This window comes from Coturnix japonica, chromosome 4 (genome assembly GCF_001577835.2).
Source record: "Coturnix japonica isolate 7356 chromosome 4, Coturnix japonica 2.1, whole genome shotgun sequence".
NCBI lineage: Eukaryota > Metazoa > Chordata > Aves > Galliformes > Phasianidae > Coturnix > Coturnix japonica.
Genome location: NC_029519.1, coordinates 59935879 through 59958395, shown reverse-complemented (window position 1 = coordinate 59958395; position 22517 = coordinate 59935879). Strand labels below are relative to the sequence as shown.

Genomic DNA, 22517 nt, shown 5'->3' with positions numbered 1-22517 from the left:
TTACATGGCTTAACATCTTCAGAATAAGAACTTCAGCATGTTTGGGGTTTTTTAATCATTTTCTGTAAAACATTTCAAAATACCTTCAAGTAACAAAGCCTTTACCTCACAGATCCGCTAAGGTTTACGTGACAGTTCAGTATCAGTTGTGTGACAGAACAGCTTATTGATTTCCATTGCTTTGCCTCATCTGTTCTGCTGCATCAGTCTGAATCACCTCATACTGAAACATCAGTATGAGCTGGTTCGGAATCAGTTCAGGTTTCAAGCTGGTGTGCAGCAGCTGGCCTTGGGGTGCAGTTCTCACTGCATCTGATTTCTTCCCTGCCCTGCAGTGGGGAGCAGAATCCCAAGAGGGTGGGAAATTCCCCCTAGTGTTGTTCATGGTGCTGTTTATTTTTCCTTACTGCCTGAGATTTTAACTGTAGCTGGTTCTAGTCATTTAGTGTTTAAGGAGATGGAGCTGTGTGCTGTTGTTAAAACATTACCCTTATGTGTTTTTATTAAACACCTATCATTTTGATATTGTATACCCATCTGCAGTATCAAATAGATTTGACTGAGGCAGTACTTCACACTTTGTAATCCTGTCTTACAAATAGACCAGACTGAGCTCTATTAAATATCCCAAAATGCGCTAAGACAAAAGCCTTCACATGTAGAGCAGAATTGTTAGGCACTTTGCCAGCGATTGCTTTAGAGATCATAGCTCACTGGAAGACAATCAATTCCTTTATGCAAAATAATGAATACAGCTCTCAGCAATGCCTGCAACATGCATACTGACAGGAAACATTGTATGAATTGATAACTCAAGCTGGAAGCGTGGCAAAATGGGGCAGGAGAACATTGGGGAATGGAGAAGACTAATTCACTGACATAATGCTATAACGGGATGGTAAAAGCCTTTGGCTCCAGCAAAAAGGAACAAATACAGCAGCTACAGGAAATGAAAGAAAAGAGCAGCCTACCTTTAGAAGGTCTCCAGCAGACAGGGATCTCCAGCAAGGTACCCTCATCTCTACTGCCAACCCTTAAATGAGGTCTGGGAAGAGGTGGATTCTGGCTCCACCCCTTGTGGTCATTCAGCTTCATTGCATGCAGCTGAGCTCTCTGGTTTAGCCCTGCCTTTCCACCAGGTGCTCAATCACGGCTCCAGGCCATGACTTGCATTTCCACTACACCTGGATACTCACTTTCTCTGGAAAAACAACCGACTTCCTTCAGTTACAAGTCTTCATTGCACTTAGTGCTTTTGAACCTTTTTCCCATTATGCATATTAGCAGCCAGTACTGTCCATAGCAGCCCCTAATGCTGTGCCCAGTGTTTATATGCTGGCATTATTCAGTAGGTTAGTTGCTAACATGGTGCTGTATTTGAGTTCCACCAAGTATGGTGATGAGGAATTTAGTGATGAAAGCTCCCTTTGTTCAGACTGTAGAATCTCTTGGTAATTGCTGATTTAATTACACCAACTTTGCTGACAATTTCACATTCAAATAAAACCTCTTCTAATATGTCATCTGTTGTAGCTCTAGGAGCACTTTGCTGCCATTCTTGTCCCATCATTCTGCTGTTAATGCTTTCTGTAATCCATTGTCCAGCTTGACATCAAGGGCTTTTATTAATTCTCCTTTCTACTTAACCAATTGTCGTATTGTTAACATCTCTACCACCTTTGTTAGCTCTTCCTATGCACAGCCTCATGCTTTCTACTGTCAGTAGGAAGGCCCTCTTGGATAATCCCAAAAGGAACTGAATCCAACTCACATCTGTAACGTACACATTAATCTTTCTATCAAGCCCTATCAGGAATAGTTTTGCAGTGTAACCTGGAAATTACCACTTTCTCTGTACCCCATATGGGAAATCATGTTCCTAACATTACTGCTTTCTTCTCTTACTCTTTTTATTCGTAGTGGATCTGTCTTGTACAGTGATAATAAGTGCTGTGTGAAGGGCCATCTTTCTTAAGTACAACATCTGTTGTCAAAGAGGAACTCACCTTCCTCTGCATAAAGAGATTTCCTAGTCAAAAAAGAATTGCTAATGTGAGGTCACTAAATGTCAGCCTGGTTTCTCTTTTTTTCTGATTGATTTGATTGTCCAACATCAGCAGTTGCCAAATCACACCCCAGTCAGGCTGAGGAGCTGGTGAAATCCCATTCAAATATTAAGAAGACTGATGAGTTCAGGAAATCTATTTACTGATACGTTATGTGTATCTTTAAAATATTTCTGATACTCATAAAGAATTGAGGGACTCAAATACTGTCAGTATTTTGCTGCAAGGATCAATTGTCATGAATTGCTGCCTGTCTTTGAAAATTCAGAACCTTGAATTAAGGGCTAGTACAGAGCCTTGAATTCTAAGTCTAAACCTATAAATAGATGGTCACTGGTTTATTAACCTTACCCAAGGAGGATCTGATAAAGACCTGCATTTTACATACTAACTAACTTTGATAACAAAGTATTTAAAGTTTGAATTGTAAGTAAATCTGGTAATTTACACCTCTGTTTCTTCTGGCTTGATGGACAGAATGGTTAGGGCCCTACTGGCATTGCCCCTAAATACAGATAAATATTCATAGTAGGTAAAGGGACCACTAGTTATTATATCAAAACCATGACAAAGAGGACATCTGAATTCCTGTTTCTCATTGCTGCTTGATTGGCTGTACTCCATTATACATTCTGTGTTGTTTGAATTTTCACATAAAATCCTTGCCTGTTTTTAATGTCAGTTACTCTGTAAGCTAAGCTTGAAAGTAACTTCTGCGTTTTATTTTCCAGTACCTTCTTCAAGTAAATTCCGCTCACCTGCAGCACCATCTCCCCTCGCTCTGCGACAACCACTGAAAGCATTTAGTAACCACGGACCTGGTTCTGCTGCTCCTCTGGAAGCCACACAGCTGACACACAGCAGTTCTTCACCTGGGCCTCTCGCAGCTCAGAGTTCAGGCTTGCCCAGCCCTGCCAGCAGCGTTAACAGCACCACCCTCACCAGGCCGGCAGGGACAGCGGGGATGAGGAGTGGTTTGCCCAGACCCAGTGCCCCTTCCACAGGGGGCATCCCAGTGCCTCGTAGCAAACTTGCACAGCCTGTTCGCAGGTGAGTGTGGGAAGGGCAGTCCAGATGTTCAGTTTGCAATACTGACTGCTGTATGTTGTGTATTTGTGCTGTTCCTCCCTGCACTTCTTAGTTTGGTTGAAGGTCTTGAGAAATGACAGGAATGGAAACCTCCATGTAAAGTATTTTCAAAAGGGATTTGAAGCAAAACTGAGAGAAAAGGGTTCTTGAATTGGGCTGGAAGGTGGGTAAAGCTGAAATGAATAATGAAAGATACCAAACTAAAGAATCACAGAATTATCAAGGTTGGAAAAGACCTAGAAGATCATCTAGTCCAACCATTACCAATACTTCCCAGTTAAATCACATCCCTCAACACAACATCCAAACGTTTCTTGAACACTCCCATGGTCAGTGACTCCACCACCTCCCTGAGCAGTGCATTCCAATGCCTGACCACCCTTTCCGAGAAGTAATATTTCCTAATGTCCAGCCTGAATCTCCCCTGACACAGCTTAAAACCATTCCTTCTAGTTCTATCACTGATACTGGTACTGAAAGAAGTATCACAGTGTGGGCTGAGAAGGCAAAGACTTACCCTCAACCACAAGAGAAGCTAATTATGAGCTGGAAGCTTACACGGTCAGTTTGTCTTCAGGAGAATAGAAGGAAATGGTGCATAACTTGGAATATGTGCTTTTAGTGCCAAGTTAGTGTGTGTTTTCAGTGAAGGTGTCAAGTGGAAGACAGCTGACGTAAGGAAGTAGTCACCCATAGTCATCCATGAGGAATATTGAGAATCTCCTTAAGCAGAAAGAATGAACAGTTATCTCCAGTATCATGGGAAAGATGAAACAGTCATAAAGAGCAGTTTTGTTCTGCTTTGAGTGCTGAGCAGGGAACAAGAAGTGACTCACAGTATGGACTGTTTAGTGCTACATAAGCTGCATGAAACGTGATGTTATAAACAGCATGGGGCTTTTGGACAGAAACTTCTTAAGGAAAGCAAAGTGTAGCTGTCCAAATCCCAGCTGGCCTCAGAAGCGCTTCACTTATTACACAGCTGTTGTACGTGCTGTAGGTACAGCGTGCAGTGTCTGTTTGCAGTGCAGTATCAATGAACTTCTGAGATTCTGATGTAAGGAAACCGTAAGACTCTAAACAAGGATCTCTCTGCTTATATAAAAACCAAACAACGAAAGTCATTTTTAAATGGCAGGAGATTACATTTGTGTTCTTGCAGAGCACAGTAAGGAAATGTTTTCTGACTGTTTATTTGGATAGATTTCTGATGGGATAATTAGCAAGATTGTAAACTGAAAAACATTTTGGCTTGTATGTTAAATAAACTGTACTGCAGAGAAGCAAATGAGTAAAACATCTACTTTACTCTAAAAATGGTTAAGCTTTTATGTACTGTGGATGGGGATTTCAGCTGTTACATATGAAATTGAAACATACCTCGTTCTGTTTTAGATCGTTACCTGCTCCCAAAACCTACAGCAACGTGAAAGACGAGAGTTGGAAAGATGGCTGCTATTGAACTGCAGAGCTTAATGCAAAGTTCCAGTGCTCATGGATGCTTCCTCACCAGGCGAACTCACAGCTGAGCCTACGGACTGTTCAGATGTGACTTTGGGATTTGTATAAATTCCAGACCTCTCTGTCTCTAATTAGCACAAGCTGGCAGAGATTATAAAGCAGCACTTTACTGACATCTAACATCAGATGTTTGGTGGTCATACAATCGCTTTCACATTAGGTTGCTCTCAGTTACGTTTTGTGGGTTTTTTTTCTTGCTTGCTAAAATGGGTCAATTTGAGCGTTTATGACAGTGGCCAATGTCTGGGCAGAAACATAACAAATGCCAAAGAAACGCCCATCTTGAAAAACAGCAAGAACAGCAGTCACTTAGATTTTCCAAAACTTGGTTTTCAACCTATTTTAACTCAGCAGAAAGGTTGGTAAATAACACGCTATTGAAACAAGGCAGCGTTATATTCTGATTGCAGACTGCTACAGTGCTATTGAAACATCACTGTTAACAGTTAGATGAGATTCTTGTTGGGGAAAGTGGTACGTGCATCCTTCAGGAAGAATCAGAAGCTACTCTGGAAGATGAGGCAGGACAGTAAGGAGTAGCCATGGCTTATACTAACATTAAAGGTTTGAATGTAGCAGACATACACAGATGCAATAGTATAGATTGCATCTTTCCTGTGTTGATTTATCAGCTTTACATGCTCTTATTGCTTGACTGCCAAAAGGGCTTAGCATCAGTTGTACAATCTTTCTGACCTTAAAGTTCCCGGCTCAGGAAAGATGGCCTTTGCTGTTGTAGCCACATTTTTAACACGTTGCTCACTATTTGGGGAAAACTTTTTTTATAGCAGGTTTCCTTATGCAGGATGAAGCAGGTAGTAACGTCCATTTGTTCTGATGCCACAGCACCATGCTCGCAGCCTGGAACACGACTGAAAATGCTGATAGAGGAGAAGGAAACACAACTATGCACTTGTAACATACAAACTTTAAGGTAATGAGTTGACTCTTGATGCCAAATGATTCCATGTAGGTGATGTTCCATGGTATGAGGGAGTTTTCTGTATCCTATTTTTTTACTTTCATCCATTTCTTAAATTGGTTAATTTTAAATTGTAAATATTTTTACAGAAGATATTTCCCATGTAAGTAAGTGTGTTTTAAATATGTACTTTGCCTTACATATGTGTATCTTACATTACTGGTAATAGAGTATGAAACCTGCTATGTCTGTTTACAAGCTCTGAGATTTCTCCTGTGGCTCTGACTTATTCTAACACATTTCTCTCCAAACGACTCATTTATACAATTAGCATTTGAACCATCATTTTCTGTTTCAGAAGACATCGTACAAACACTTGTAACTAAGGTTGTGTTTGGTGGGACGAGTTCAATGGAAGGGATTTTGTTTGAAGCTTTTTCAGTATGTTGGATGTACAGTCGATGAAATAATGAGATGTGAGTGGTATCCTTTGTGCAATGACTGACAGACACTAAGAGTTGGATCAGGCAATAGAAGCCTTCAGCCCCTGACGTACCTGAGCTTGGAACCGCTGGTGTATTTTGACTCCCACCACGAAGAGAAAAATTAACCCTGAAATTCACACACTTGAGTTTTAGGCTCACACTCACATATTCCTGGATAAAAAGCCATGCAATACTACTTGTGTTGGAAGAAGCCAAACAGAAAGTAGCAGAGATTGATTTGCAGCTCTTAATTACTCAAACAGCTGTAGGCAAGTATAGATGGCTGAGTGACTTCGCACTCCAGACCAAGATCTGTGCTGAGACTTTGAAATTGGTATCAGATATACTGTAACTCTGTGAGATTTCTGCACAAGTCACCTGCTGAAACAGCCTGGCCTTGTGTTGCTGGCACAGACAGCGGATGCCAGTATTAAGCGTCTCATGTATCTGTTAAGTAGAAGAGATCCAATGCACCCCTTCCCATCAAAGACTGAATTATAACATGTCAGCATTTTACAAAGCAATGCCGCTTCATTCTAAAGAGAGATTATTTTTCATTGGTGGGTTTTATTAAACACCTTGCTTGACTTTGAAACTTTGAAAGTCAGTTTAGATGACAACACTGGGGTTTTACCATGGCTGCATCAAACCGTTCCGTAAGTTTCCTTCAGTAATTCATTACTTGGGTAAATTCAGCTTCAGTTCTTACACGTTCTTTTCTCTGCCGTTCTACTCCCCCTGAAATACAACAGACGCTTCCTGAAAAGACAGACTATCTGTTTACTAAAAGCCTTCGTGCATTACCAGTTTATCGATATCAGGAAATCATGGGGCTCCGTGTTTAGAGATTTACTGCAGAAGTGTGGAAATATGGATTTGATAAACTAGTGCCTATGATTTACTTAACTTATGTTTGATATAGTAGTAAGGGTTTTATGAATGTGGATTCCTTTTTGTGCCAACAGCTCGGAATTGTTGTATGTATGTGGGCAGAAAGGCTCATTCTGCTTCCAAAGTTATTTAATTTTTTTGTGTTTGAATGTTTTTTGTAAGTGTTAAAGTGTAAAAATATATATATAAAATATTCTTACCACAAAGCACTGCCTGCATCATTATTTGTATAGCAAACTTTATAGATTCTTTTTGTATTTATAGGGTTTTCTTAAGAGGTTTCTGTTGGATTGTTTGAGTTTTCTTCTCCCTCTGTATTCACTTCTTCAGTCTTGAACATCAGCTACTGCCCTGCAGTTCATGCAGTGAGAACAGTGCCCAGAACTGAACAGCACTCGAGATGTGGCCTCACCAGAGCAGAGAACAAAGGGACGATCACCTCCCTGCTCCTGCTGGCTGTACAGTTCCTGATACATGCCAGGATGCCATTGGCACTGAGGGTGCACTCAATCCTCTCACCCAGATCATCAATAAAGAAATGAAACAAGACCATCCCCAGCACTGACCCCTGAGGGGCAACATTCATGGCTGGTCACCAGCTGAATTTCATTCACCACCACCCTCTGCAAGAACGCAGCTGCCAGGTTCAGCAGGCCTGTTTCCATTACACAAACGCCATCCTTTCATCACATCAGCATTAGAATAGTTAAGCTGGACTTACATCTATATGGTAAGCAGACCTAGCATGATGCATACAATGAAATTCAAGCAGTGAGACTCGCCATGCATTGCTGTGTAGTCCCCTGGTCTGTAATTAAACATCCAGATCAGAATGTTTCCCCCGAGGCCGCTCACCTGCTGAAGTGGAGCTGACTTCACTCTTCCTGCCCCTTGGACGTGAGCTGCTCCTCCCCTTCACCTTTTGGTTCAGGGATCAAATGTGGTTTCCCTCGTGTTCCTTCAGGAAAACACAGGGCAGCATTAAAGTCACAGGTAATTCAGTTGCCCTTCCCATATCTCTTTCTATAATAATCTCTGCATTTACCGTTTACTCTTAAGCGTCGGCCATCCTCTGGCACAAGGCTGACACCTGCAGGCTGTCTGACCACTGCTTTGTTTCAGGAAGGTGAGGCCGGATCTGCCTCACACACAACTTCAGCACAGCAAAGAAACCTTTCCCTCCCAAAGCCTCGTGTTAACCCCTGGTTTGCAGGTCAGGAACTGGAAGGAGCCAGCACTGCTTCAGGCTCACGCTCACTCCCTAGAACTGCTCACTTTGCAATAGGGCCACCAGTCCCAATGTCTCACACAGTCATTCTATACACCACTGTCCCCTTTACATTAATCCCTGCTCTCTGCAGGGCAGTTGAAACAGAAAGCCTTTGAAGGCCTCTTCCACCTCAAATGACTATATGATACCATCCTCAATGCATTTCTCCTAGGCGCATTGCTTCCCTTTGGTTAGCACCACCAACCCATACATCCAATTACACACAATCCAATACCCAATGGATCTTTACTCACCTCTCTCTTTTAGCCCCAGGTTAATACAGCTCAGCCACCCCACTGCTGCTTCCACTCACAGTGTGCTCCAGCGGTGGCCATAATGCTGATGAGGGAAAGCAACAGACCAAGTGCTATTAGAAAGCTTCCAGTTCAGAACAGGACCTAGAAACCATCACATATAAAAAAAAGCAGCCCCAGGTCTGGGGTGTGAGCAGAGCTTTCTTTATCAGAATGAGGCTGGGCAGGACAGGTGCAGCTCATGACAAATCTTCCCAATGCTCCTCCTTCAGAAATGCAGCTTCACTGAAGCAGGTGCTGCCATTTGGAGCCTTATGGGGATGAAGGGGTTGGGGAACCTTGGGCGAACCCTCTGCTCCTGCCTTAGCCTCTGGGTTCTCCATGCATCTCTACTCTTACCACTGATGTGGAGCCCAGCACAAGGTTAAGTCTTTTATGTTCATCTACCCCCAGGCTAATACAGACACAAGCTCTGTTAGTGCTGCTCCAGCAGACTTGAATACCAAGGAATTAGGAACCCTTTGGCCCGGTTCCATTTCAAGCAGTGCCTGGATGTCAGTGGCAGCAGCGTTGTGTCACTGCTGTCACCTGGCTTCAGGATCACAGAATCACTCACACTGAGCTGCAGGAGACCCCCCTCCTGTTCCCTGCTCTGCCACACGCTGCTGGTGACACCGATGTATTTTGCTGGGGCTCAGCCCTTTGTCAGCACCGTGTGGCTGGGAGGGAGGGATGGGTGCTCTGCTATTTAGAGACAAGGGACAGCTGTGGGCAGCCCCTCATCTGTGGCAGCGGGGTGAGCTACGAATGGAAATCTGGCCAACATCTGCTTATAAGACCAAATGTCACAGAGCAGGTAATGCCTGTGGGAAATGTCAGAGTTGACAGCGGTTCTTTTTTTGTGAGGGTGGATTGGTGAAAATGTTAGCACTAAGATTTGGTTCCTGTATCTATGCTGCCATTTACACAGGCCTGAATCAATGCTCGGCACTGCCCAGGCTGCACTCCAGGCACAGGAATGCTGCAGGACACCAGAACTGAGTTAATTAATTAAATGTTAATTAACATTTGGCACTTGGTATTGCTAAAGCTTGTACAACTGACCTCAGCCCATTGATTCCAGCCTGTCCAGATCCCTCTGTAGGCCCTACCTATAAGGGCAGATCCTCACTTCCTCCCAGTTCAGTGTCATCTGCAAACTCATTGAGCATGCACTCAATCTCCTCACCCGGCTCTTTGTTATGGGACCAGCGTACAACACTCTCTAAGAGCTTCCCATTATGAGAGAGATTTATCTCTTCCCATTCTCCTGAGATTTCTTTGTAAATCAATGAGGATTTAATCTAATAACAGCACACCTGGCTTGTGGTCTGGCCTTGCTTTGTTGGTGTGCTGATCAGCCCCATAGATATCCATTTTCATTACTCTGTAAGGAGCTGGCAGTGGCACAAAGATCATTTTTATTCCGTGTTTAAGCAGCCTTGCTGTAGGAGGGCTCTGTGCCACGTGGGGCAGAGCAATGCTGCTCATGCTGACCCGTCCCATGGGCTCATCGCCAATGTGAGGAAAGCTTTGGCAGCAGAGGGCTGGGATTTATTTGTCTTTAGGATGTCTCCCTTCAATTAAATTAACACTCCATTCAGCAAACAGCGCTGCAGGAGTCTTTACATTCACTCCTGTATCTTTTGACATTCAAACTGTTGTGTAGGACGATGTGGTCTCAGTGCCATTTACTCTGACCTGGCCAAACCAAACCAAACCACAGCCCATATTTTACAGGTACAAGATGACATTTATGAGCTTCACCTCATGTGATTTATGTCTCTTAACTGGATTAGGTTCCTGCATAGGAAATGAATCATAGAATCACAGAATCATAGAATTACCCAGGTTGGAAAAGACCTTGAAGATCATCAAGTCCAACCACAGCCTAACCAGTACCCTAACTCTGACAACCCTCTGCTAAATCATATCCCTGAGCACCACATCCAAACGGCTCTTAAACACAACCAGGGATGGTGATTCAACCACCTCCCTGGGCAGCCTATTCCAGCACCTAACTACCCTTTCTGTAAAGAAGTTCTTCCTAATATCCAACCAGCAGAGTCCTGCAAAGGCAGAGCTGTGCCTGCAGGAGGATGCCTGGCCCTGAGCCCAGGGGTGAGCTTCAGAGGCAGCCCCAGCTCCGTCGTCCCCTGTTCCTGCCTGGCTGGGCACAAGGCTAATTCCAGCTCCTCTGCACCGAGACGTGCATTAGTCATCCAGTCATTTATTTTATTACGCCTTTCATCATGATGCTGATAGTGCTCCCACATGAAAAGAAACATCTCAGACGGCAACAGAAGGCGGCAGTGCCTGAAGAGGAATGATTTCCTATGTAAACTCAGGTAAAGGTATCTAACATGCAACATGTAGCTGCTAACCAAAGTTACCAAGGCAGCCTCCAAATGCACACCACCAATATCTGCTTTACAGCTGCAGGGGAACAGCTGCCAAAGCAGACGTCCATCAGAATCCATTTGCAGGATTAGCCTTTGTCCCAGGAGCCTGCCTGTAATGGGATGGCTGGCAAAGGGATCTGCCTCTTGGATTTGGAAGGTGGGTCACACGCAGTTAGGACGCTCAGTCCTCATGGTGAAATATTGGAACATGGCAACCTGAGTCCTGAAGTGCTTCGTTTGATGATTAACGGGCTTGAGGTGCCTTAAAAATAACCATGGGGCACATCAAGTACAACAGCACAGTTCATTTCAACAGTAATTCCTGCCCTGGGCTGCTAACACAGCATCGCTCAGCAGGGCTGTGATTCAATGGGAGGAGCTGCCCGCAGCCACGCAGAGGAAATGCAGCAGGACACGGGGACACAAAGGAGACCCACAGCACAGCAGTGAAGCTCGTGCTGCTGCATTCAGGTCGTGGAGCTTGGAGAGCTGTGGGTGCCCCATCCCAACCAAGGCCAGTTTGGATGGGGCCCTGGGCAGCCTGAGCTGGTGTGGGGCAGCCCTGCCCACAGCATGGGGGTAAAACTGGGTGGGATTTAGCATCCCTTCCAACCCAAGCAGGTCTGTGGTTCTATGATTTGGAATAAGAGTCTGAGGGACAGAACTGCAATGAATGAACACATCTGGTTCTCTTGGTTTTTGCCCATAACGTGACTGGTTTGGGGCAGGAGCAATGCCCATCCATCAGCACGTCCTGACCAGTGTCCTGGGGTGACAAAAGGAGTGACCCCCCCCCCTGAAAGAGGCAACAAGAGCCACCCTCTCAGAGAAGGCCCTGCTTACCCCAGCACCAGCCAACATGGCCTTACCAGCACAAATACAGCCATGGAACAGCCATCAAAACCACCAACGTCTCTGCATATTCCTGTTCTGATTCCTAACTCTCCAAAGCCACAAGAAATAACCACTCCAGATTTATGTCATAAGTAGCAATGAACACACAGGTCTCACTGTGCTGGAGGCCTTTCCTCTCCTCTCCACACTCCCATCACTGCTGTGCAGACCGGCACAGGGCACGCTGCTTCTCACAAGAGCAAAGCATTCCAACAGCAGCTCCATGCGCTGTGCTGAACGAGCAGCGAGGAGCCCTGGGTCATCCCATACAGTACCTGGGTCATCCCATACAGTACCTGGGTCATCCCATACAGTATGGTCAGCAGTGCTGGCAGGATGCACGTTGCCCTGCAGAAGCCAGGCCCCTTCTGCGAGTAGTGGGAGGCAATATTATTCACTCTGGTTACAAACCGTGCACCAGTGGCTGCTCTCCATCCCACCCCTTGCCCTCACCATCCGTCCGCTCACCCGATTTTCAACAGATGGAACAACGAGGAAGAAATGTGTTCCAAACTTATAGTTCGGAACGTTCAGCCCCATATAACCAACCCGGCCCTGCGCTGCACTTGGCCGGCAGCTCAGAGCACAGAATACGAACGGATGAGCGGCAGAGCTGGGTCCCACCGGGCCGTCCAGCGCCGCTGACTCATCCCGTGCTCTCCTTCAGCACTGACCCCGCACGGCCCGGCACTCAGCAGCCCCGATCTGCCGCCCCCTCCTCCCCTCGCACTGGCGGCCGATCCTCGCGGGGCGCCTCGATCCCGCAGTCCCGTACACAGCGCGGTGCCCCCCGAGCAGCGCTGCCCCCCCCGCATCCATTGCGGGCCCTGCCCCCGCGGGAGGAGGGCGGCGGGGCCGGGGGCGGCGCTGGCGGCCGTCGGGGCTGCGGCGAAACACCGCCCCGAGAGCGGCGGCAGACGGCGCGGAGCGCGGCGCGGGCTGCGGGCGCCCGTCAGCCCCGAGGGTCCCGCGGCCCCGCGTTGCGGCCATGGCCGGCTCCGAGCAGCCCCCGGCTGCGGGCGGCCGCCCCGACGACGCAGCGGCGCCGGGGCCCGGCGAGGCGCTGGGGGAGCGGCCGCTGAGCCAGGGGCTGAGCGTGCTGGTGGGGCTGGCGCTGTGCGTGACCATGCTGGGGCTGGGCTGCGCCGTGGAGCTGGGGCAGCTGGGCCGGCAGCTGCGGCGCCCCGTGGGGGTGCTGCTGGCGCTGCTGGGGCAGTTCGTGGCCATGCCGCTGGTCGCCTTCCTGCTCGCCCTCATCTTCGCGCTGGACGAGGTGGCGGCCGTGGCGGTGCTGCTGTGCGGCTGCTGCCCCGGGGGGAACCTCTCCAACCTCATGTCGGTGCTCGTCGACGGTGACATGACCCTCAGGTAGGCAGCGGGTGCCGGGGCGGGTCGGGCACGGCGCATGGCTCGGCTCCGGGACCCCGATCCTACAACGGGAGGGAGCGGGGAGCGTGTTCCGACAGCTCCTGCCCCGGCGCGATCCGCCGTTACCTGTCGCTCCCCCGCAGCATCATCATGACCGCCTCCTCCACGCTGCTGGCGCTGCTCCTGATGCCGCTGTGCCTGTGGCTGTACAGCCGGCCCTGGATCCACACGGCGCTGGTGCGGCTGCTGCCCCTGGGCGCCGTCAGCCTGACGCTGGGCAGCACGCTGCTCCCCATCGGCATGGGGGTGCTCATCCGATACCGGTACCCCCGTGCTGCCGACATCCTGGTCAAGGTAAGGGCACCGTATGGGCGCTGCGGAGGTTCTGAATGCACAACGCGAGGGCAGAGGGGATTTGTGCTGTTCAACTCATCCTTGTGCCATTTGTCGCTGTGTGTGTCCAGGTCTCGCTGTGGTCCCTCTTAGTGACCCTGGTGATCCTCTTCATCCTGACCGGCACCATGCTGGGGCCCGACCTGCTGGCTCACATCCCCGCCTCAGTCTATGCCATCGCCGTGCTGATGCCGCTGACGGGGTACGCCCTGGGATACGGTTTGGCCACGCTGTTCAGGATGCCCCCGCACTGCAGAAGAACCGTGTCGCTGGAGACGGGCTGCCAGAACGTCCAGCTCTGCACCGCCATCCTCAAGCTCACCTTCCCCCCGCAGCTGGTGGGCGGCATGTACATGTTCCCCCTGCTCTACGCGCTCTTCCAGGCGGCGGAAGCGGGGCTCTTCGTGCTGGCCTACAAGGTGTACGGCAGAGACGGCCCCAAGCAGGAGATGCTGGGAGACGAGGAGGACACAGACATCTCCTATAGGAAGCTGAAGGAAGAGGAGGTGCCCGATACCTCCTATGGCACGGTGAGCACTGCGGAGCTCGGTGCTGCTCCCACAGAGACAACGCAGACAGCGCTGTAGCCGGGTGGTGATGGTGGCAGCCCGTAGTTGAGGTGGCAGTGTGGTGTGAGCCCTGCTTGTGCCGGGTGAGCTCACCCGGACTCTGTTGTTGTTCCAGCTGCTCCCGTCGTACAGTGACGTGTGTTTATTGCCATCACTGGTGTAGTTCCTCACAAGTATAAATAAAATAAGTAATAATAATAATAAAAGAGGAGAAAGTATCGCTGCCACACAACCCAGTGAGCTCTTCTCCATGCAGTGAGGCTCCATCTGCCCAGGTGTGGGATGAGAACACTTGTAGAGGCCGAGGTGCTGTCACCTTGTGCATGTCTCCACATAAAGCGCCGTGCTACACGCTGCAGATACACGGCGAAGTCCAAACCAAACCCGGCTCGCGGCCGATTATTTGCCCGGAGGCAGCTCCGAACCGCTCCCCCATCTCACCGAGCGCCTCAGGCCGCCCCAGGCCCATGGCCCGGCTCCGGGCAGGCGCCGTCGGGGCGTGTGGGGCCGGGCCCCGCCCCGGGGGTATTTAAGGCCGCCCCCGTGCTGCCGTGTGTGCGCTATGGCGGAGGACGCGATGGAGAGCTACCTGTACGCCGCTTACCCGCCCTACTCGTACCGCTACCCGCCGCCCAAAGCCAAGGGCGGCCCGGGCGGCTGGCGGCCGCGGGGCGGGTACCTGGCGGGCTACGGGGAGGCGGCGGCGGCCGCGGCCGAGTACTTCGACGACTACCAGCGTGCGCAGCTGAAGGCCATCCTGTCCCAGGTGAACCCCAACCTGACGCCGCGGCTCCGCAAGGCCAACACCAAGGAGGTGGGCGTGCAGGTCAACCCGCGGCAGGACGCCTCGGTGCAGTGCTCCCTGGGGCCCCGCACGCTGCTCAGACGCCGGCCCGGACCCGCCACGTCGAGGCCCCGCGAGGCGGCCCCGGAGCCGCAGCCGGAGCCGGATCAGGAGCAGGGCAGCCCGGCCACCACCAGCACCCGAGCCGTGCGCTTTCCCCGCACCGTGGCCGTGTACTCGCCCGTGGCGTCCCGCCGCATCACCGCCTTCAACGAGGAGCCGCGAGAGCCCCGGGAGCCGCCGGCCCCGGCCGCCGTCGAGGAGGAGCGGCGCGAGGCGGAGGCGGTGCGCGCCAGCTGGGAGGAACCGGCCGAGGGCGAGGCCGCTCCGCTGGAACAACGCGGGGCCGCGGGCTCGGACGGAGCCCGGCAGGAGGAAGAGCCGCCGGAGGAGCCTCCGGTGGAGCCGCCCGCCGCGCCCCAGAAGCAGGAGGCGGCCCCGGGCAAGGCCCGTCTGCGCTTCCAGGTGAGGAGCGGGGCCTGGGGCGGGGGCCGGGCTGAGCGTCAGCCTCGGTAACGGCCGTGTCCGTCAGTTCCTGGAGCAGAAGTACGGCTACTACCACTGCAAGGACTGCAACGTCCGCTGGGAGAGCGCCTACGTCTGGTGCGTGCAGGGCACCAACAAGGTACGGCCCGTCCCGTCCCGCCCGGCCCCTCGGCGCCCCCCGCAGCCTCTGACCGCCCCGTCCCCGCAGGTCTATTTCCGACAGTTCTGCCGCACGTGCCAGAAGTCGTACAACCCGTATCGCGTGGAGGACATCACCTGCCAGGTAAACAAACACCGGCCAGGTGAACACCCGCAGCCCGGGCTGCTCCCCGCACCCACCCCCCGCTGACCCGTGTCCCCGCAGAGCTGCAAGCAGACGCGCTGCACCTGCCCCGTGAAGCTGCGCCACGTGGACCCCAAGAGGCCGCACCGCCAGGACCTGTGCGGGAGGTGCAAGGGGAAGCGGCTGTCCTGCGACAGCACCTTCAGCTTCAAATACATCATCTGAGGACGAGGAGGAGGGGATGGGGGGGGTTGTTTGTTTAGGGCTCTTCCGGGGAACTGCAGGCTCGGCAGGTTGATTTCTGTTGCTGTTTGGGGGTGGCTGGGAAAGCTTGCGAGTAAAGATTTGATGAAGCCTCTGCTGGTCAGGTGGGGCTGTGCCCGGTTTACAGGGCTGTGTTGAAATGTTGGGAGTTGTGTAAGGGAAGAGCCCACAAATAATGGTTTGCACGTTAGTGACAGTCTGGGCTGCAGCAGCTCAAGGCTGTGCGGGGTCTCAGATAGGAAAGATCGCTGGTTACTCGTCCTGCTCAAACACTTGGGCATCGGGCTGACACCCACTGCAGGTGGCAGAGTCACTGTGCACGTTGGTGCTCCAGGGCTCCTGCCCTGCTGTTCCTCTCTGGACAGTGGCTGAGAATGACTGTGTAGCAGTCAGGATGCTGCTGGTATGGCTGGCTGGGCCTGGCTGAGCTGGTGGTGTAGGCTGGGGCCACGTGCTGCTTGGGGTGGTCTTAATTTGTCTTCAGAGGCAGCTGTCACTGGTGAGGGAGTTGTTGATGATACACATATCGGGTGGAAGGAAACTTGTGGCTATTGGGAGGAAGGGCTCCAGATGACTTGCATCTGCCGAGCTTCTTCCAAGCCTGTGGATGCTGCACAAAATGCTGCACCAAATGCTGTGCACGTGGTGGTGTGTGCTTGGAGTGGCCCTTAGGTTTGGTTCTGCTGCCTTCCTGCATGGAGGAGCAGATCACTGCCCATCTGGGATGGGGTTTGCAGCTAGAGGTGATGCACACACAATATTTATGCTGCCAGGGTGAGGTGATGTTTAAGCGGTGTTATGCACTTCAGCACACTACGGCAGTGCCACCTGCACAGACAACTCAGGGAAACCTGTGCCCCACTATATTCTACCTCATAGCTAAGGAGATGGGTGATCAATGGAGAAATGTACTTTCCTGAGAATGCAAATAAAGCTGTTACCTTTGAAATTAAGCACTACGCTGGACTGAGTCTTGTGGAGAACTCTTCTAAGGTGGCTTAGAAGAACTGGCTTCAGAGCACCAGCAGGAGCTGCCTGTGTCTGTGCTGCTCTCATAGAGGCCGTGGTGATGGTGGGGAGGTAACAGCTGTCCTTGCTGGTAGTGTTTGCCTGTTGGGGAGCGGTATTAATGCTAGAGCTCCTCAAGAACAGACATCGCTCATCCTGCTGTCAGTTCCTGCGTTATTTAAGTGCATCCCTTGAACTTAGTGCAGTAACTCTTTGCAGTTCTGTTACTGAAATCTTTTGCTGTAGGAGTACAATCTATCACCAGCAATTAATTGCTCAGTGACTTCACTTATGCTTGCTTTGCTAATTACTGTAACAGCATGGTGCACTCTAGGAATGAGCAGAGCACCACTAATTTTTCCACAGCAACACCAGTTTTGTATCACATCACCGAGTGTTAGGGCAGCTAACAGAAATAGCAGCTCCTCCATGTATCCAGCACTCCTCACCAGCAGGGCTTTGAGGAATACTTGCTGTGGAGTTACCAGCAGTATCAGAGTGGAAATGCAGCACACCTGAGAACTGTGACACCCCCAGCTACTTTAGAGAGCACACAGCTGGTGCTGGAGCACAGCTGAGCTTCAGGAGAGCTCCTTTGGTGGTGAAGCAGGGGCAGGCTGGCCCTACATGCTGCTGCGAGGTCCTGGGGTGTGAAGGAAGGGGAGTGCAGTTAATGGTGTTAAACAGGCTTTCCTTTGTGCTGCACTTGTTCTTAGTGCAGAGGTAGCTGTGAGCGTTGCTCCTCCAATGTAAATATATCCACTGATTTCATTGCTTGATGTACGGTTCTGAATGCTTTCCCACTTTACTGCTGTCATGTCTTTGACAGCACATGCTGCACTGTGGGCTGTGGTTCCTCAGTTCAACAGAAGGAAGGGACGCTGATGGTGACCTGTGTGATTATGCAAAGCAGAGAACAGCAGAGTTGTCAGCTCTTCAAAGGTACCTTGAGCATTGCACTGCTTCTCCATGGAAAGGTGCTTTCTGCAGATGTTAGCTCTGATAATACTGCGCTCAGTGCATCTTAAAGATGTCAAACATTGTGCCAGGTTTCAGACAGCCTTCAGTACTACAGCTGGGCTTGGCATGCTGCTGGTGCTGTGTAACAATGAGTCATTTGGGAAGTGGCAGCCAGCAAAAAGAGCAGTGCTTGCTATGGCCTGATGCCCTCAGGAGGAAGGGCTGTGAGCAGCCAGGAGCGAAGGATGGGGCTCTGTAAGACAGGACGGGTGGCGTGGTCGAGGTCTGGAGGTGGTTCTTAAACCACAGTAAAAGAAGCAGCATGCAGATGTTAAGAATACCCAACCATTGAGGTACTGTGATCTATGTTCCACATGGCGGGTCTCAGTTCCCACCAGTGCAGCGAGGAAGATGTGTAGCTGAGGAACTCTATGCAGATGTTGAGCTTTGAGGAGTCTCACAGATTCTCTTTATGTTCTCAGAAGATTCCTGGGGAAATGCATGGACCAGACACAAGGGAAATAAACAGGAATATGGGGCTCCCGTTGTTCTGCAGTCAGCATTTAGCTTAAGAACTTAAATGCTCCTAAAAATCCATGAACTTCTGGCTTGTAAAACTACACAAGGTGACAGATACAATGTCTTTTATTTTTACAAAACAAAAAAAAAAAGCTGGTAAAAGATGATGTAAATAAAAGTGTAATGCGCCACTAAATAGAACTACGTATCCCCCTGTAAATAGTTATTAAATAATTAAGAACACCAGCTACAGTACCACAAAACCACCAAAATAATTCAATTTTATCAGGGTCAGGAGAAAAAAAATACAGTGATTATGGATGTGCCTTGACCGGTTACAGAGCTTGTTAGGATAACAGAACTACTGTCAGCAGCCCAACAGTGTGTGCACAGTGCCTTCAGTTAATGCGCTTCAGTACAATTAATTACATTTCTAGTGGGGTCAAATTCCCCCATAAAGGCAGAGCTAAGAATTGCAACTCTACATTCTAAACTCTGGAATTAGAGCCCATTAGAAAAAAAATCACAGTGGGTAAGAGATGTATATAAAAATAGCGGGTGTTCCTTTCAGATCACAGGAATCGGGGGACTACATTCTTTTCTTCTTCTTCTTCTTTTTTTTTTTTTTCCATTTTATTTTATTTTTTTACAAAATGCTGTTGGTTCCAACAGAATCCAGTTGGTTGGATGCTACAGACTTTGACGCTGAACTTAGAAGAATATTGCCTGTTTGCATGGTTGTGTTGGCAGTCCTGTTGTCTGTATAGTCCCAATTCCTTAGGCTTCACTTGAGCCACGTATGTGCATTCAGACTTTGTTTGAACCCTGCAGGCTACTCAGGCTGCAAGTTGTGTACGTGACTACCCATAGTGAGAAGTCCCCTTCCCCTCAGCTTTATACACCTAATGTCTTAACAGTGCATTGCACAAATTTACAAGAAAAATACTGGTTTTGCACTATAAAGTTTCTAGAATATATACAGAATAAAATAAGTTAACTTCTAATGAGAATTGCTGATGGGCAGCATATATCTTTAATATACATTTTAAAGTCTCTGCAGGCAGCTACTTTTTGGTTAGTTGTTATCAATATTTGTAACATAAGCACTGATCAGAGAACTGAGCAGCATTCCAATAAAGTTAACAGATATATTATTTCTTTTAGAAACGCTGGGAAATCCCAGTTTAAAATATTATTAAATGTCCTAACATTTACACGCTATGAGGATTAGATCTAATAAAATAAAATTTCTTCAAAAATAATCTTGCAGCTCTTATAAGCATGCTCTGAGACCTCATTTAACAATCATCCACACCTCCAAAAAACAACTGTCACGTAGCCATACATACCAACAACTCACACACATCGCTTCCTCGTTACGGACAACAAAATAAAACGCTGAGAAGTCAATGGTTTTTGCAGTCAGAAGCCATCCTGCTCATATTCAACCGCACGCTCTCCATGATGCTGCAAAGTGTCTCATTAGGTATCAGCTGATGATTATTATCTACTGCTGCTGGAAAGCCAGGGGGGCCTTGCAGGTCTTCAGCCAAAACAAACCAGCCTTGATTTTAGCCTCATCCCACCTGCAGTGCTGATTCAACGTTAAGAGGCTGTTACTGCAAACACCGTGTGTAGTTCTGTTACAACAGAAAATAATGCATATGTATGCATTGCATTTAAGCCCTTTTCCTTTCATGTAGGTTTTATACATATGTTTAATTAAAAAAATACTACTGCCACACAGCTACTGTGTAGGAAGAGCAGTTAAGTAAGATGTTAACCTCAGTGTTCAGATTTTTTACTTTGAAGAAATAAGTTCTTGCTGTGATGAAACCGGGTCAATCGTCAGGATTGCTGGAGAGTTTCTTTTCTGTGTTGTTTATTGTTTGTTTAAATGAAAGGTGCTCAGTAATAGTCCGAAGCATTTTCAGTATCAGTTCTCTTCTAAACGACAGCTGTTCAGAATCCAGTGCTCACAAGACTGACTCCGGGTTTGATTTTCCCTAGAAGGTGATAGGATTGCACCATGCGTAGAGACTCTCGAATTTCTAGATTAAGTTCCATCAGCTTTGAGCTGGCCTCAGACATATCCTGGTTGGAGCCCACTACTGCAAAGCTCCCAGTCTGACCAAGTGTCTGATGGCGGAAATATATGTGCAGCAGCGTTTGGATTGGGTCATCTTCCGAACTGCCAAAGATGTCGTGGGGCCAAATGGATCTGTGGACAAACAATTTGTATTTAGGCATTAAAGTAAATGAATAATAAATAGGTAAGCATTCTTAAAACAGGGATCTGAACAGAAGATATGGAAACGCAAGAGGAAGGATTTTTCTGCAGTCCTTAGAGTTAACAGCATGATTTTTCACAAAGCCTGATTCTAAAGAACAACGAGTATCACTACAGTTGCCTTTTTTAAAGCAAAACATTGCCAATGAGCATGCAATAATTAATCATCAGTGCTTGTCTTTTTCAGTAAGAGTATCCAGCAATAGCTGAAAAAATTGGGATATCGCCTATCCCCGTCTTTAAATCAATACGGCCCATTAGCAAACTCTGTCCTGAAAGCAGAATCCTTATGCACTCACCTGAAAGCCTTGACCTGTGCTACAGCTGACACAAACTCCTTGCTTCTCAGGGCTTCAATGAGAGAGTGAATCGCCGTTTCTGTGCTAGCTTGGGAAGCTTCTGCAATTTCAATTTCTTCAATACCACTGTCAGACGCAGCCTCGGCCTCTTTCAGACAGCTCTCCAGAACAGCAAGTTCCTCAGACATGTTTATGACCTAAAAGAAATACATAAGTAAGCTTTTCTGGTTTAAATGTATTTTTAGCTCTATTAAGCTTCAGCTGATCAGGCACATACATTCTTCCTTCTTGGTACAATCCTGAATATGACACAGAAAAAGCAATCCAACCGTTTGCTTCAGTTCCTTATACATACAGCCAGTTTTATGGCCCAGCTGACTTGAGAATTCAGTGATGCTGACCTTCTGTGACATTCTGCATACAAAACAAACTCACTTATTTGCAGCCCCTACAAAAAATCTGGAGATCTCAGTGAGTAACATGTATAATTTTTTCCTAACCCAAAGACTTCCACTCCTCTTCTTTGTTTTCCTCTCCACTACATCAGGCAATACTTTTTTCTTTTAAAATGCTACCTCTATTGCATTACAGTCCCGGTGGGAGAATATTGAGAAGACATTATTAGCAGCGTAACTCATTCAGATAAACTTGATTAAGATCACATACGTACCACGTGTGCACGGCTGAATGACGCATTTTGCTTCTAAAGTTAGTACACCTCAACATCAGCCACAAGACATCTAACATGCATTACTAACTACACACAGGTTGGGACTAAGGTTGCAGTGAAACTGAATGGTGGCTGGCATGATGTTCAGCCTGGAGAAGAGGCTCAGGGAAGACCTCATTGCTCTCTATAACTTCCTGAAGGGAGGTTGTAGTGAGCTGGGGATTGGCCTCTTCTCTCGTGTCATTAGTGATAGGACTAGAGGGAATAGTTTCAAGCTACGTCAGGGGAGATTCAGGCTGAACGTTAGGAAGTATTACTACTCAGAAAGGGTTGTCAGGCACTGGAATGGACTGCTCAGGGAGGTGGTGGAGTCACCGACCCTGGGGGTGTTCAAGGGGGAACAACTGGATGTTGTGTTGAGGGACATGGTTTAGTGGGAGCTATTAGTAATAGGTGAATGGTTGGACTGGATGATCTTTTAGGTCTTTTCCAACCTTGGTGATTCTATGATGCAGTTAGGTGATTGGTAGTCAGTCACTGTGTTCCCAACAGGAAGCACTGGGGTGATGGAAAGGGGCTTCATCACAGAACTCTGCTGGTGGAATTTGTTGTCACTTGATTAGCATACACCAAGAGTGCTACTGAAATAGTCCTCATTGCTGGACTCCCTGCATTCCTGTCTAAGAGCTTTCAAGTTGTACAAAAATCAACGCTGATAATTGCACATCTCA

At 48.5% G+C, this 22517-nt stretch overlaps 4 protein-coding genes and 1 long non-coding RNA gene across 20 annotated transcripts in view; 3 read left to right on the top strand and 2 right to left on the bottom strand.

The window, feature by feature from the left end:
- Nucleotides 1-16989, top strand: part of SLAIN2 (SLAIN motif family member 2) — a 39287-nt gene extending 22298 nt beyond the window's left edge. For 2 of the 5 annotated variants that reach the window (XM_032444337.1, XM_032444338.1), the window contains 3 exons: nt 2798-3116; nt 4551-4553; nt 16199-16989. In XM_032444337.1, the coding sequence (XP_032300228.1) occupies nt 2798-3116; nt 4551-4553; nt 16199-16412 (536 nt within the window). In that variant the 3' untranslated portion in view covers nt 16413-16989. Of the gene's footprint in view, nt 1-2797; nt 3117-4550; nt 7177-16198 lie in introns of those variants that run through there. The other 3 variants (XM_015862172.2, XM_015862173.2, XM_032444339.1) reach the window with 2 other exon arrangements.
- On the bottom strand, nt 7745-15260 carry LOC107313703. The gene is made up of 3 exons (XR_004306996.1): nt 15172-15260; nt 8499-8583; nt 7745-7932 (listed from the first exon to the last, which is right to left on the bottom strand). It is a non-coding gene; the product is annotated as an uncharacterized LOC107313703 (long non-coding RNA).
- SLC10A4 (solute carrier family 10 member 4) lies at nt 12787-14395 on the top strand. Its single transcript, XM_015862174.2, has 3 exons — nt 12787-13201; nt 13345-13555; nt 13666-14395. The coding sequence occupies exons 1-3, from the start codon at nt 12822-12824 to the stop codon at nt 14179-14181; spliced, it is 1107 nt and encodes a 368-aa protein (XP_015717660.1). The 5' UTR covers nt 12787-12821; the 3' UTR covers nt 14182-14395.
- ZAR1 (zygote arrest 1) lies at nt 14711-16201 on the top strand. The gene is made up of 4 exons (XM_015862175.2): nt 14711-15472; nt 15540-15632; nt 15702-15776; nt 15858-16201. The coding sequence occupies exons 1-4, from the start codon at nt 14726-14728 to the stop codon at nt 15999-16001; spliced, it is 1059 nt and encodes a 352-aa protein (XP_015717661.1). The 5' UTR covers nt 14711-14725; the 3' UTR covers nt 16002-16201.
- Nucleotides 16990-18635: 1646 nt separating the features above from the next.
- Nucleotides 18636-22517, bottom strand: part of FRYL (FRY like transcription coactivator) — a 140098-nt gene continuing 136216 nt past the window's right edge. For all 12 annotated transcript variants that reach the window (XM_032444335.1, XM_032444329.1, XM_032444330.1 and 9 more), the window contains 2 exons: nt 21117-21313; nt 18636-20748 (listed from right to left, as the gene is read on the bottom strand). In XM_032444335.1, coding sequence (XP_032300226.1) covers nt 20490-20748; nt 21117-21313 — 456 coding nt within the window. In that variant the 3' untranslated portion in view covers nt 18636-20489. The remainder of the gene's footprint in view (nt 20749-21116; nt 21314-22517) is intronic.

Excerpts from the sequence above, each read along its gene's own strand:
- SLC10A4 (XM_015862174.2), top strand. The coding sequence starts at position 12,822 with ATGGCCGGCTCCGAGCAGCCCCCGGCTGCGGGCGGCCGCCCCGACGAC. Across the intron at positions 13,202-13,344 it reads GACGGTGACATGACCCTCAG|CATCATCATGACCGCCTCCT; the intron begins GTAGGCAGCGGG and ends GCTCCCCCGCAG. Across the intron at positions 13,556-13,665 it reads CTGCCGACATCCTGGTCAAG|GTCTCGCTGTGGTCCCTCTT; the intron begins GTAAGGGCACCG and ends GTGTGTGTCCAG.
- ZAR1 (XM_015862175.2), top strand. The coding sequence starts at position 14,726 with ATGGCGGAGGACGCGATGGAGAGCTACCTGTACGCCGCTTACCCGCCC. Across the intron at positions 15,473-15,539 it reads AGGCCCGTCTGCGCTTCCAG|TTCCTGGAGCAGAAGTACGG; the intron begins GTGAGGAGCGGG and ends CGTGTCCGTCAG. Across the intron at positions 15,633-15,701 it reads GCGTGCAGGGCACCAACAAG|GTCTATTTCCGACAGTTCTG; the intron begins GTACGGCCCGTC and ends CCGTCCCCGCAG.